Genomic DNA, 13,722 nt, shown 5'->3' with positions numbered 1-13,722 from the left:
AACCAGAAGAGTGAGGGACTGAACAATAAAGCTGTCCTGAGTGTGTGTTTATGTGGTCGAGTGTTTGACCCGGCTCGGTAAAGCCATGTCGTAAAGCAGCTGAGAACAGCGGGCACACAACATGGCTGCCTGGATTAAAGCACTGAATCAGTTTAGCAGCCTTATAAAACAGGTACGCATACTTGTATGACCCGCTACAGGGTCATGGGGTGAAGACAGGAGTATAAATGAGGACTAACTAAATCTCTTTCCTTCTCAAGGCCACTTCAGGAACTTGCTGAAAGCCGGAGGTCGGAAAGAGGTAAAAAAAAAGACAATGGATGTGATACAAAACCTACTGAGCTGCCAATCTAGACAGCAAATTTTGGTTTCGAAAAATGCTTTTAAGAACATTGTTCAAACACTTGGGGTCCTTGAGTTTTTGTTTGTGTATTTTTTTATATTAATAATTCCATTCAGCAGGACGCATAACATTGACTTTCACAAAGGATTCCTATTTCAAATAAATACTGTTCTTTTCAACTTTATATTCAAAGAATCATGGGTAAAAAAAAACATCATGGTTTCACAGAAAAAAAGCTAGAGAAGTATTTTGAGCTCCAAATCAGCATATTAGACTGATAGTCTTGGCTGTGGAAAATTCCACTGTCATCACATGATGCCATACATAAAAATATGATACATATATATGAAAATATGATCCCTGATGCTTCAATGTTTTGCAGTACTGTTGAAACCTTGTATGAAATAAATGAATTGCCATATAAATGAAGAAAAAAACACTCTTACTAGGTGAAATGAGCCCTGAGACAGGAAGTTTAAGGGAAAATGGTATTTAGGTCATGGTGACATTACTGGGGTAAAGACAGACAAGCAATGAAAAACGGATCACAATGAAAGGTGTACCCATGGCCTCTTTAATAGAAAAAAGACAAAAGGTGTGTGTGTGTGTGTGTGTGTGTGTGTGTGTGTGTGTGTGTGTGTGTGTGTGTGTGTGTGCGAGAGAGAGTGTTAGAGTATATGGAGTGGGGTTCTCTTGGAAGGGCATCTCCTCTGTTTGGAAGGACACAGAGGGATTTGACTGCTGGCACATGGAATTGCTAAAGGAGAAAAGAGGACAGGTCTACACACAGACACTGGAGTTTTACTGAACACTGATGCTCAGTACTGTAACAGTGATTAAAACTAATCTTTAAAGTCTATATGAAATCAGAAATTACATTTTTTTAGCATAGCCGACAGTCAAATAGGTTTTTAGGCATTGTTTTTGGCTACTGTTATAGGTAAAGTATTATTTTTAAAGGCGAATTCACACCACATTGACACTCACAGACCAACGTCGACAGTCATCAGATTACAGTATGTCACTTCTCAGACATCCTAACACTGATTCAGCATGTTCAATCAGCAAAAACAACTTCCAACAGATGCTAACAGACTCAGACAGATGTAACGCACTGATCTGACAAAAAAAGACAAAGTGTGGTAAATTTATGCCACTAGAAAAGGATAGCTCATCCAAAAATTCAAGTTCAGTCATTCTTTACTAAACCTGTACGGCGTTCTTTCTTTTACGGACCACAAAAGGAGAAAATTAAAGAAAAAATTGCTTGTGTTCATCCGTATAATGGATTAAAAAAAATATCACAAAATGATCCAACACGACTCATGCCATATTTTCCTAGTGTTCCGAGGGCATATGATAGGGATTAGTAAAAAAAAAAAAAAAAAAAAGGTATTTTTTTTTTTATTATTCAGCAAAAATCCTGATCTTGGCCATTGATCATTATAAGGACAAGTGCAAGAGGGACAGATTTTTTTTTCTCCTTTTGTGGACTGATAAAAGGGCATACTGCAATAGAAAAAAAAAATAAACATTGTATAAAAGAACATCTGAACTGAATTTCATTCAGTGTTGAATGCAATTAAGTTTATGGCAATACAAAAAAAATACATATTTAATGTATCAGGGTACATGATCTTGACCTTCACCCCCTCAAAAAGCATCCTCAAGTGATTTAATTTTTCATATGTTCCATAATAAAAAAAAAATATCCCACTGGATAAATAGCATCTACTGTACATAGTTTTCCTCTTTCAGCCAGAAGTCGAAAGCAAAATGCTTTTGTGAATGTGGCAAATATGTCAATATAATTTCTGCACAAAAATCTGCTAGGTATGCAATGGACTGTGCCAAATATAAAAAAATATATATATACAAAGCGTAAGTACAATAGATCCAATTCTAATCCCTTTCAGCAAACATGCACTTAAAAGCAACAACCACTTGCATTCAAAGGCAGGGAACCTTCCTGTTAGAGATCTTGTGATGGAGGAACACACTACATCGAGATCGATTCCACCCTGCATCTTTATCCAGGACAACGTTGAGTGTTTCCTTTTGCAACAGGGGCCTTTGCGAAAGCCACCAGTGTCTCATTTGCATGGCCAGCAGCCTTAGGACACGGCTCCCTCCATGGAAGAGGTAATGACAGCATTTTAATTTGCTTCTATTTTAGCAGGAAAAAAAATAGCTGGGAGGCTAATTGTGTGCACACTGCGTTGAGTTTAGGCTCAGTGGAGGTCTGTGTGCCCTCTGCAGGAAACATTCACCTCATCTCACACTGCCATGAGCACTGCGATGAAACTGCATTTCCAGATCATGGAGCACACTAACGCAGGAACACGGGAAGAGCATACAATCAGACAAGTATCCATCCCAAACACATACCAAAAGATCCAGAATCTACAATAATTCATGAGAGGATCTACTGGTCCAAAATACATGGGATCAATCAATATTGGTTTGCCCACATTGACTCCCATTATGAGCAAACTCTTGCAGAAAGCTCTGTAGATTCTTAAATATTTGTATAATTTAATAATTTGGCAAATTTGCTTTACAATTGTGGTACTCCGCTTAACACTATTAAAACATTTAAACGATTACTAAACGTAAACCCTAATAAATATTACAAAAACTGAAAATTAAACAAAAATAAGAATATAAACAGTAGTTAAAAACATTGCTGCAAAACACATCAAAAACATGTAATTTACATAATTTGATAAATAGACAGGAAAAAAAATCCAAGCTTCAAGAAAAAGTGAGAAATGGCGAGAAATGAAGACTACACTTTATTATTAGAGTTCTCATTTCAAAAAGCAACAAAATGTCACCCTCACAAGGGGGTCAGAGAGAGAGAGAGAGAGAGAGAGACTTTCACACAGCATAGAGCCAAGAATGATTCCATCTCTTCATTTCAGTCAGTCTCTCTCTGTTTCTCTATCCAGTCACTTAGCAACAAACTAGCAACTTGAAAAACCCTGCAAGCTCCCCATACAGTGAACACTGAGCGAGTGGATGAACAGACAAACAAAAGCAAGAAAAAGAAATGAGGGGAAGGGTGGGCAAAGGAACGATTGAACAAAATAGGCACTTAAAATGGTGAGAGTTCATTCACACCAGAGAGAAGTTCTGACAAACTCCCAGACTGTGGATTTAAGAAAGTACAAGGAACACATGAGGGTTAGAAACACAAAAAGATTGTTATTCACAGAATAAAAGCTTTAATGAAAAAAAAGGAGAGAGTTTAACCGAAAGATTGGAAGAGAGCAGACAGAACGAGTACAGATTGAAGCAGATATCGGACTGAACTGAACTGGAGAGAGCACAATGTTCACTGTTACAAAAAGTAAAACCAAAGCAATAAACTCAAATCCTAATGCTCTACAAAAATGTCAGACAATGTTCAGAACTTACAGAAAAAGACTAAACATTGTACAGTAAAAACCTGCTACCTGATTAACTTGCAATATAAAGTTTAAAAAAAAAAGTCAATTATGAATTAATTTACTGTAAACTACTATCAAATGTCCTTTTACTTAGTCACTCACAATTGTACTTTCTTACATCAAATTCAATTACAATTTATGTACATTTTGTTTTTCCAATTTGATTATCGGTAAATGTTACGGTGGTTTGCATTACGTTTTGTGTTATTTATTTTTTTATTGCATTTAGTATGCGATACCCTGATTATGTTTTGCATTATGAGCATTATTATAGTATTACAGTTTTTTATGGTAAATTTCTGGCAACCACAACTACCTATTTTTACAGTGAACCAATATATTTCCATACTAAAATTCCCCAATTCGGTTTCATCCATATGACAAAGTATTAGTTAAAAAAAAAAATAATTCTGCCTTTATTTGCCAACTCTAATACCATTCCAAACCTGTACGACTTTGAATAGGAACTTTGAATCATGTCACCTGTACTGTTGAGTAATGTACACGAGAATGAGTAAAGAAATGTCAGAATAATAATATAATAATTTAAAAAAAAGCAACAGAACGTTTAATGTGCAGAAATACTGAAAACCTTTCAATATTTGCTTTTAAAACGACCTTTTAAAAATCGACTCTACCCAGAAATCTTTCAGAGGACTGAAATCAATTTCGACAGCTGCATTTATTAATCTAAAAATAACAATGCGCCTTTACAAAAGACTTTGTAAGACCTTGCTGGAAAAAAAGATGAGAAATCAAATATTGGAACCAAATTTATACAAACAGAGGCAAATCTCATGAACTCTGTTTGTCCTGCTGTCGAGATTTTAAGTATTAATATGCTGGAACTGAGCAAAAATCTGAAAATCCCATGACCGCCGTGCTTCAAATATGTATGAATGTCCGCCTTCGGTTGAAACAAGAGGCCACTGGCAGAGTTTATGACGCGTTGCAGTTTGAGCATGTGTGTGGCGAGGAGAAATCTCTAATGTGACTACCACAGCAGCTCTCCCAGAGGAGCTCAGCCGCCCAGAGTGTGTCCTGCCTGTCAAACACACCATTAATTATTCAGCGAGAGAGAGAAAGAGAGAGGGAGATTGTGGGCAACACTGATCACCAACACAGAACAAATGAGAGAGAGAGAGAGTGAGAGATGGAAACAGAGATAATCTTAAGTAATGATGTTGAGATGTGTGGCTTATGTAATGGCAGAACTCCATGGCGATGCTCACCGTGCAAAACTCGCCAACACTGTGGGTTGAATGGGTGGTTGCCAGAGTGTTGCTTTGCGGTTGCTAACAGCCACAAGTCAAAGGGATCCACATCAACGCCTTTTTTTTGGGGGGGGGGTAGGGTTGCACCAGCCGTTTGTCAAGCCTTAATATAATTAGGATGAGAAGTTTTCACTAAGGGCAACATTATTTCCAAAGTACTGAACAAATGGTGCAAAGCAAGAAGGCTGAAAGCTATCTTTATTGATTCAGTAAGCAACCTTCAAATTTGTGAACCATTTCAGTTCATCTGGTTAGTTAAAACTTTCAATTATTAACAATTAAAATAATAATAGATATTGTAGACTAATAAAGATGGAGAATGGGAGAGTTGTGTGCAGTCAAAATAAAAGTCCAGTTTACAATACATCGACCAAATAGAAAAACTTCTCGGTCGATAATTAAAAACACCAAATATGGGCCGACCACTAACATGCATTCATAAACATAAGTGGTAAAGATAGTAAGCCAACTCAAAAACTATATGGAGGTGCGAGACAAAATACAGACAGAGAAATACTCAGACACTACGGGTGTGTGTGTGTTAGACGTAGAGATTTTGAACAAAAAGGTCATTTGTTGAGTTTGGACTATCTGTGAGAGGCAGCTGGGGTGGCGCGCACACACACACACACACACACACACACACGAGTATGAGTCATGACTGTGTCCGAGCATCTCTCTCTCTCTCTCTTTCCAAGCTGCCATGCTTGAGTTTCTGCATGTGCTGCCATCAACGGTGTTCGTTTCCCTCACTTTACTGCATGAACGCACACACATACACACACACAATCGCCTCTGCCCTCCTCCGCTAAAGCAAGAAATGAGACTGAGGGAGAGAAAGATAAACAAGATCTATTATCTCTCATCAAGTTCAACCTAATTTCGGACAAAGTGTATCCATACGTGTGTGTCCTACACACAGCATGACACACTAAAGCACTCAGCACATGGGAACACAGTCCTGAGCCTCTGATTGGCCTAGTATTTTTTTTTTACAGTGCCCAATCACTGATCATGTGTTAAACAGTTATCCATAACAATAAAATCTTTTCAAATATGTAGTGGGCATAAAGAGAAAGGAACTGGATGGATGCTAAACCAAAAGATTAGATTATTCATAAATCAATATGCCTGGAATCCACAACAAAACAACTTCGCATTACATAACACTTTAGTTAAAAACTATATTCTGGGGCATGAAGAGTACAGCAAAATTTCTAGCAGTTAAAGGGATACTCCACTTTTTTTGGAAATAGGCTCATTTTACAACTCCCTCAGAGTTGCCTTTTACCAATTTTCGAATCCATTCAGCCGATTTTCTGATATTTAGAAGAATATCAGTAACCCAAAAAAGTGGAGTATCCCTGTAACACTGACACCATTGCACAATATATATATATATATATATATATATTGTCATACCACTATTAGCCCTATAAAGTCTGTCAAGTCATGTTGGGTTCACAGGCCAGGTAACAGGACACTATGTTTGGCTCATTTGCTGACTTTTAAAGATTAATACATACAAATTTGATCAATCAATTTATTAATTTGACTATCAAAGCACAGACATTCACAGATGCGTTCGCTCTTTCTGTAGCAGCTTGCTGTGTGTGCTTTAAGAAATCTTAAGCCTACAGTCTTAATTCCACTTGGTGGAAACCTCAAAAGCAAGGAGGTGTGTGTGGAAGAAACATGCAGCTTCTCATGCCAGTTTAATTACGTGCTTCAGATCATGAGATTAGACCCAGATTGAGAGGAACAACTTATGGGATACAGCTAAAAAGTGGGCAATACAAACAACAGCCTTCCACGGGAAAAAAACAAATGCATTATGGCGAACAGGACAAAAAAAATGTGTTTTTGCACTGCGCATATTAGTCAATTTTGGTATGTGGATAAAAAGTTGATTTTTTTATTACTTGGCAACCAATTCATTAAGGAATTCAAACTTTTTTTTCTTTTTTCAAGAATGATTAAATTTGACTCTTTATGAAAAAATCTATTTTATACTTTCATGTTGTTGCATAATTCATACTTTTTTGTGAACCAAATAATGCTATATATTTTATCTATATAAAAAATATAGAGAATGCATTTGGCAAAAAAAGTTATTTTAATCTAATCACATTTCAGAAAAACAGAAAATGTATTCCCCATATAAACTAAAAATAACTTGAAAGACTTATATTTAGTGTAACAAAAAAATCTATTTATGAAACTTAAAAAAATCTTATAGGAAATGCATATTCCATGACCTTCCCATTTTTGGATATATACAAACAAATCTTACATTTAATATATCATAAACCTTTTATAATGATTCCGTTGTAGAAATCGTTATTTGAGTGGGAAATTTTAAAACGTGTCCAGAATCAGAAGTCATGGACATTTATATTATATATGTTCTTATGAAAACTTTTCTCTTAATAATAATAATGTACAGCAGCCATTTAAACTGCAATTAGTCATTTAAGGGTGATTGTCTAAATGGAAAAAAACAAACAAAAGAGTTTTCTCGCTTATGAAATATTTCTAAGCTGAGCAAAACTAGAAACTAGAAAAACCATCATTAATTCATTATATTTAATTTATATTTAAATTCTAACCCTTCTAAAAAAAAAAAACATTATTTTTCTATGAGCCCAGAAACATGTAATCTTAAAACAAGAAAATATAAATCTACTGGCGGTCTGACACACACAATGCGTCAACACACATCACACTTTAAGTGGATCATGGCCCACTCTTTTCCTCAAGAACTTTCATTTCCTATAACAGCCAAGGCTTAGTTTCACTGTGGGTGACAGAGTTCATTAGGAGGGAGTCCATCTTTTTTGAGATGAGACTTCCTGTCTCTTTTGTAATTTTCCCTGTGTCCAGTCTCTCTGTAAAGTGCAGGTTAAAAGTTAGGCTCTTAAAAAAGCTCCTCATTAGGCCTGACTACATCGCCAACCTCATTCACACAACATTAATGGAAACAGCACCCGCACAGCGTCAAGCACCCTGAGGAAAAGGTAAGAATAGTGTGCAGGCAAGTGATTTTCCTCATTAAGTGTCTGAACCCTCATATCTGTGCTTCTGGAAATGTAATTCCTGTGACCATTATTCATAAAGTAACTGAAACGGATAGCCAGCATCTCTGAATAAAGCACAAAAACAGCAAGTTGTGAAGTGAAGACAGCAGTAAGGAGACAGGCCAAGAAAAGAATAGACAGATAGTCGTCACAAAGTGACCGACGAGACCAGACATCACAGGCACTGTCAAACCAACTATAGAAATGTGAAGTCTAGAAACAGCTTGTGAAGACCAAAGCGACAGAAACAGACTGTAAATGACAGGAGGCCTTACCTCTCTCTGAAGAACCAGCTCTTTGGTGAACAGCATGGCTTCATCACTGTACGGTTCTGCCACCTGCATCCCACCTGGCATGTTTCGAGACCCTCGGGGACACTCAATACCTGCACACAAAAACACAGAGTGAGGGTGGGTTGTCTCTTTGCAGAGTGTTAGTAAAGAATCAGTTGAAAATACTGGCTTTAATTGATCATTTGTGCAACAAACAAAACTATTTCCATAACTACCCCAATAAGAAAATAAGGCTGATATATTAAAGCAGATAATAAAAGTTATTATTTCTTCCAGCTGAGACACTGTTCACCATGATGGTTTTGAATTGCTAGAAATATAATGGAAATCATTTAAAAAAAGGAAGATACAACATGGAGCGCAATTCTGTCATAAAGGCTGCATAAAATTATTACGAGTACATCATTATAATTGTGTGCTGGGGACATGGCAGTAGACCCGCTTGGACAAAAACAATAAGATATTGTTGTCCATTTATCGAACTTCCATGTTTCTTATATAGTAATTATATACTATGGACCAATGTACTAATGCTCAGACACACTCGGTCTCTCTATAAAATTTCCATTCATTTGTCTAAACAAAACAGTCTCTGATATTTCCACTTTTGCCGACATAGACTTTCTTCTTTGCCTAAACTCTGGCCAATTTACCTCCAGGAATTATTACACATCTGGCTGTCTTTGTGATCTTTTAACGACGGATTGAAGAGGTGTGGATAGCGACGGACTTCTTCATTCTACACACACACACAGCCTCTCTTCAAATTGGACGTCCATTTTTTTCCAGCGCTTGACAAAAGCGTGACAGCAAAAGTGGACGTCCACAAGGAGCCTCTGCGCACACCCTCCGATGACGATTTTTACGTCACTTGGACCCTAGCGGACTCTCGCACGCAGAACATATACCACAAGCTTAATGTAGATCATAAACCACAGGTAAATGAACGCAACAGCACCTCTCACTACATTAGTAAAATCGAACTATGGTATTTTATAATGGTTTTAGTCTAAACGCATTTAATACAAATACAAATTTACAACAAAAAAATAATAAAGGTTACTAATTATGTTTAATATATTAAACAAACACCGTTAATGTCTTCATTAAAATAATAAATAATGAATATCCCGCATTTCTGCCACAATAACATGATTCCAGTTAATGTTACTACACTAAAACCATGGGAAATGCAGGTGATTTGGGAACTGAAAAGACTTTAACAGGATCATAGCGGCTTATTGTTTCTCCTGTTTTCCGCATCAGTGTTGCTGAGAATGTCAGCACAAATTCATCAGCATTATCCTAGTTTAAATCACAGAGAAATTACTGGTTTGTATCAGAGAACTGCACAAAACTCAAACACTCACTGGATACGACAGTGCTGTTTAGTGGTCACATGATCGAGACCAATCAGTTAACATTTGCACGTTTGGGCCAAGCTGATAAATGGTTCAACCGAGTAGCATGAGGCGCCACGTATGATTTAAATCAATGCATACATAACACACGTGCATATACATGTATACCATTGGATGTTCAAAATCCATATATGAAATACATGTGAACACTAATATGAAATCCATTCCAATACATATTACTTTAGTATTAATGTGTATTTCATATATGCATTTTGAACATCCAATAGTATATGCGAGTCATTTATAGGTGTATATGGACGTGTGTTATGCATGTATGTACTGATTTAAATCCTATGTGGCGCCTCATAGAGTAGCGCTGTTTTTCGTTTCTCTTTTGCCACGTTTGTCATTTAATGCGTCTCATACACAACACAAATGCAGAACTTATCAGATAGGCAAATTGGCAGTTGCACAAGTGAGAGTTCTAACAAAATTTAGTTGCAAAAGGAAAAAAAGGTTGCAAAACGCCCTGTAGTACAAAAGGCTTGTTATCGTATCATAATAGAAATCCTCCCACATTCCCCAAAATAACTAAACACACAAATACAATAAGCAGTCATTCGGCATTATCCAGCTCTGAGAAAGGAAAGGGAGGGAAAAAACACACAGAAACAACTCAATTATCTGGTAATTGTCAGTAAATGGACCCAAAATTAGCATTTAAATTGCTCCAGGCGTCCGATCTACTCGAAGGCAGAACACGATTTCTGACAATAACAGGAGTGTTTTCAGAGCTGGACGTTTGTGAACTGGTTGAAGAGCACATGCATGAGAAACTAGGCTGAAAAACCTATTTAGAACGAACCCATCTCCGACTCAATCTCAAGTGAGCAGAACGTTGGAGTTAAAAGAATTATAATTACACCTTGACAAGCTCTTAATCAAATGGCATAATTTAATAACACAGGCCTACCAAGCATTGACCTCTCTGTTAAAGGAATAAGTTAAATTAGTTATACAAAGTTCTGCAAATAAACATCATCTACAGAACGGCTGCTATATCAACTACTAAAATGAGACGTGCAATCAAAAGGGAGCCTTGGAAAGAGAAATATTTGAAATCCCATTCATAAAAAGTTACAAGGTTATGATAAAAATGTCTCAAACTGCTTTTTTCCTTGTTTCCTAGCAGCTCTCAATGAAAGGATCTGTGTGCAAGCGATTTTCTCTTGAACAGACGTTATGACTTCTAACAGTCAACGCCTCCTTGCGTGGCCTTGAAAAATGACGTTGCACTGCAGGGCACGGGGCTTCAATACAGGCGCCGAAAAAAACACAGATGATCAACCTGTTCAACCCTGACTTCCTCAATAACATCAGAACCATCATACAATTGTTAGCGTTGCTGATTCAGAGATGTCACGTGGCGCACACAGATGTCAGCTTCAAGACACCGTTCAGATGGCTTTTTGATTGGTCCGTATTATAGACAATACAAATATTTACTTTGACCAGAAAACTGCATTGACATCACGCACAAAGAAAACATTGTTTTTATTTGAGTGGCTGTGCGTAAACCTGTTCCAGAATCAGTATTACACGTATTAGACTGCCTGTGATCGTTTACATAAAATGCTGTATATTGCTAATAGACTCTATAACAAAGTTATTTAGATGCTCAACTCAAAGAAATGGAGCATTTTTACTCCTATAGCCCTTGGATGGGACATTCAATGCAGATCAGAGTGTGTTTGTTTCTGCTGAGATATATTGACAAGCAGATGATCAGAAAACACCTCGGTATTCCTCAGTCACAATTGCAGCTACCAAAATATCCAGTGACTTCTGTAAAGGAGACTGCAGCAGAGCTCCTGCAGAGAACTAACACGCTCTCTCCTTTCTGGTGCTCAATATCACTGTTCTTCACAGGAGACAAGGAATACAGGAACGGAAACGAGAGGTTTTATCCAAGTTACTAGTAGCTGTCAAAAGTAACGCTGCTCCAGTACCAGACTAATATTTTTTAGAAAGAATATCAGTCTGCATTGGAAGTGCAGAGAAACCTGTCTATTAATGTAAATATAGACTGTTATGTGGTTGCATTTACTTGATCCAAAGTATAGTGAAATATTATTACAATTTAAAATAACTTGTTTTTAAACTTGTATTTTTAACCCTCAATCGGGTCATGGGGTCTATACGACCCCAATCGACTTTCACTTATTAAAAAAAGTGGAATAAGATTTTGTGACTTTTCATACATTATCTATTTATACACACACAAAAAATGGTCTTGATGGTCTTCAGTTGTTATGAAGGTATGTAAAAAAAAAAAAAAAAAAAAAAATTACACTTCTGGTCGTCAGGGTCAATATGACCCCACATTGAAATGAATGGGAAATGTGAAAAAACTAAATATATTTTCTTCATGTGTCAAAAAAAAAAAAAAAACCTGCATAAATCTGCACATTTTTACACAGAAATGAAGGCCTAGTACTAGAGCATAAATGCAATGCATCACAAAAAAATAATATTTCATATGCAAGCTAATGATGTAGTTGAGGAATTGTGTGGTATATGGATACAAAAGTACTTTATATCTCCAAAAACACAGCACTAACGAATAGATGAGAAGTAAACAAAAAAAAAAGATATATTATTTGTATGATTACAAATGTATATTTTTTGTACAATTACTCAAATCAATTGTTGGAGTCATATAGACCCCAAAGCCTAACAGGAAACAAAGACCATTTGAAGGTTAAAATGTAATTTATTACTGTGATGGCAAACCAAAATTTTCTGGGGCCATTACTCCACTCTTTAGCGTCACATGATCCTACTAAAATGAATCATTCTAAAATGTCAATTTGGTTTATTATTCTCAAAGTTAAAAACAGATGTGCTATTTTTTTATACACAGAATATATTAACAGAGTTGATAATATTTTGGTGGAAAAGGTGATATTTTTTAGGGATTTCTAAATGCCATGGGATAAGCCAAACACCATTGCTCCATTATTAATTTAATTTTTTTCATATTTATATTTAACTTAGAAGAGTGGAAGGTCCAAAAGCATCCCAGATGTTGCTGGTTCTGAGAATTCATGACATTTCATTGTAATTGGGGTCAATATACCACCATTGCAAGCATGTGTTAGTCCACTCAAAGCTTCGGTTTCTAAGAAAGTGAGAAGTGAATGGTAATTATTTTGCTGTAACTCAGCTATCCGGTTTAACTTCTATATTGAATCCATTCAGAAGCTGTAGAAAACCATGCACAAATCGCTGTCACTCTCTTGCCCAACGATGGAGAGGTTTAATAAGATTTTCTGAAAGGCGATAAGCTAAACACAGCCTATCGCCAATCACACACACAGAAACCCCAATAGCAGCAGTATATCTCTAAAATAACAGCTGCAAATGACACATGGCTGCAGCGTTTCTGCATCCAAGACATGATTCTGACAGCTCCATGTTTTATGCAGGAAGAGACAATGACTTTTGAGATGAAACTCTTTTTTCAGGCTCTCTCAAATACACTCCCTAGGTTATGAGTGTTTTGTCAAGGTGATATTTTTTGACAATTCCTCCTGATCTAATATACAGTAAAACATCAGATTACATCATAACTTGCTCCCTGTATCAGTCTCACGTGCACAGCGAGCAGAACATCCAGAACATTCTGTTACAGAAGACACTGCTGGCTGCTCCCGTGGAGGGAGTGATGGAAGATGAAGAGAGGACAAGAAGAGATTTAAAGAGGACGGCTAAAGACAGGAACACCGTGTCTAATAACTTCAAGTGAAGTCGTAATAAAGGCCTGACAGTAGTAGGCAGCTGTCTGTGTGTGTCTGCAGAGGAGATTTTACCTGCAGGGGTTTTCTGCACTGTAGTGATTTACACTGAGAATGGCATTCAT

At 36.8% G+C, this 13,722-nt stretch overlaps 1 protein-coding gene across 1 annotated transcript in view; it reads right to left on the bottom strand.

The window, feature by feature from the left end:
* The window catches only part of snd1 (staphylococcal nuclease and tudor domain containing 1), a 182,500-nt gene that overhangs the window by 98,026 nt on the left and 70,752 nt on the right, over positions 1 to 13,722 (bottom strand). The window contains exon 16 of the mRNA XM_039668310.2: positions 8,422 to 8,531. Within this exon, the coding sequence (XP_039524244.2) occupies positions 8,422 to 8,531 (110 nt within the window). The remainder of the gene's footprint in view (positions 1 to 8,421; positions 8,532 to 13,722) is intronic.

The sequence above is a fragment of the Pimephales promelas genome, chromosome 24, assembly GCF_988280905.1.
Source record: "Pimephales promelas chromosome 24, fPimPro1.hap1.1, whole genome shotgun sequence".
NCBI lineage: Eukaryota > Metazoa > Chordata > Actinopteri > Cypriniformes > Leuciscidae > Pimephales > Pimephales promelas.
Note: the sequence above shows the minus strand (reverse complement) of the source record. Positions and strands in the feature narration are given on the sequence as shown.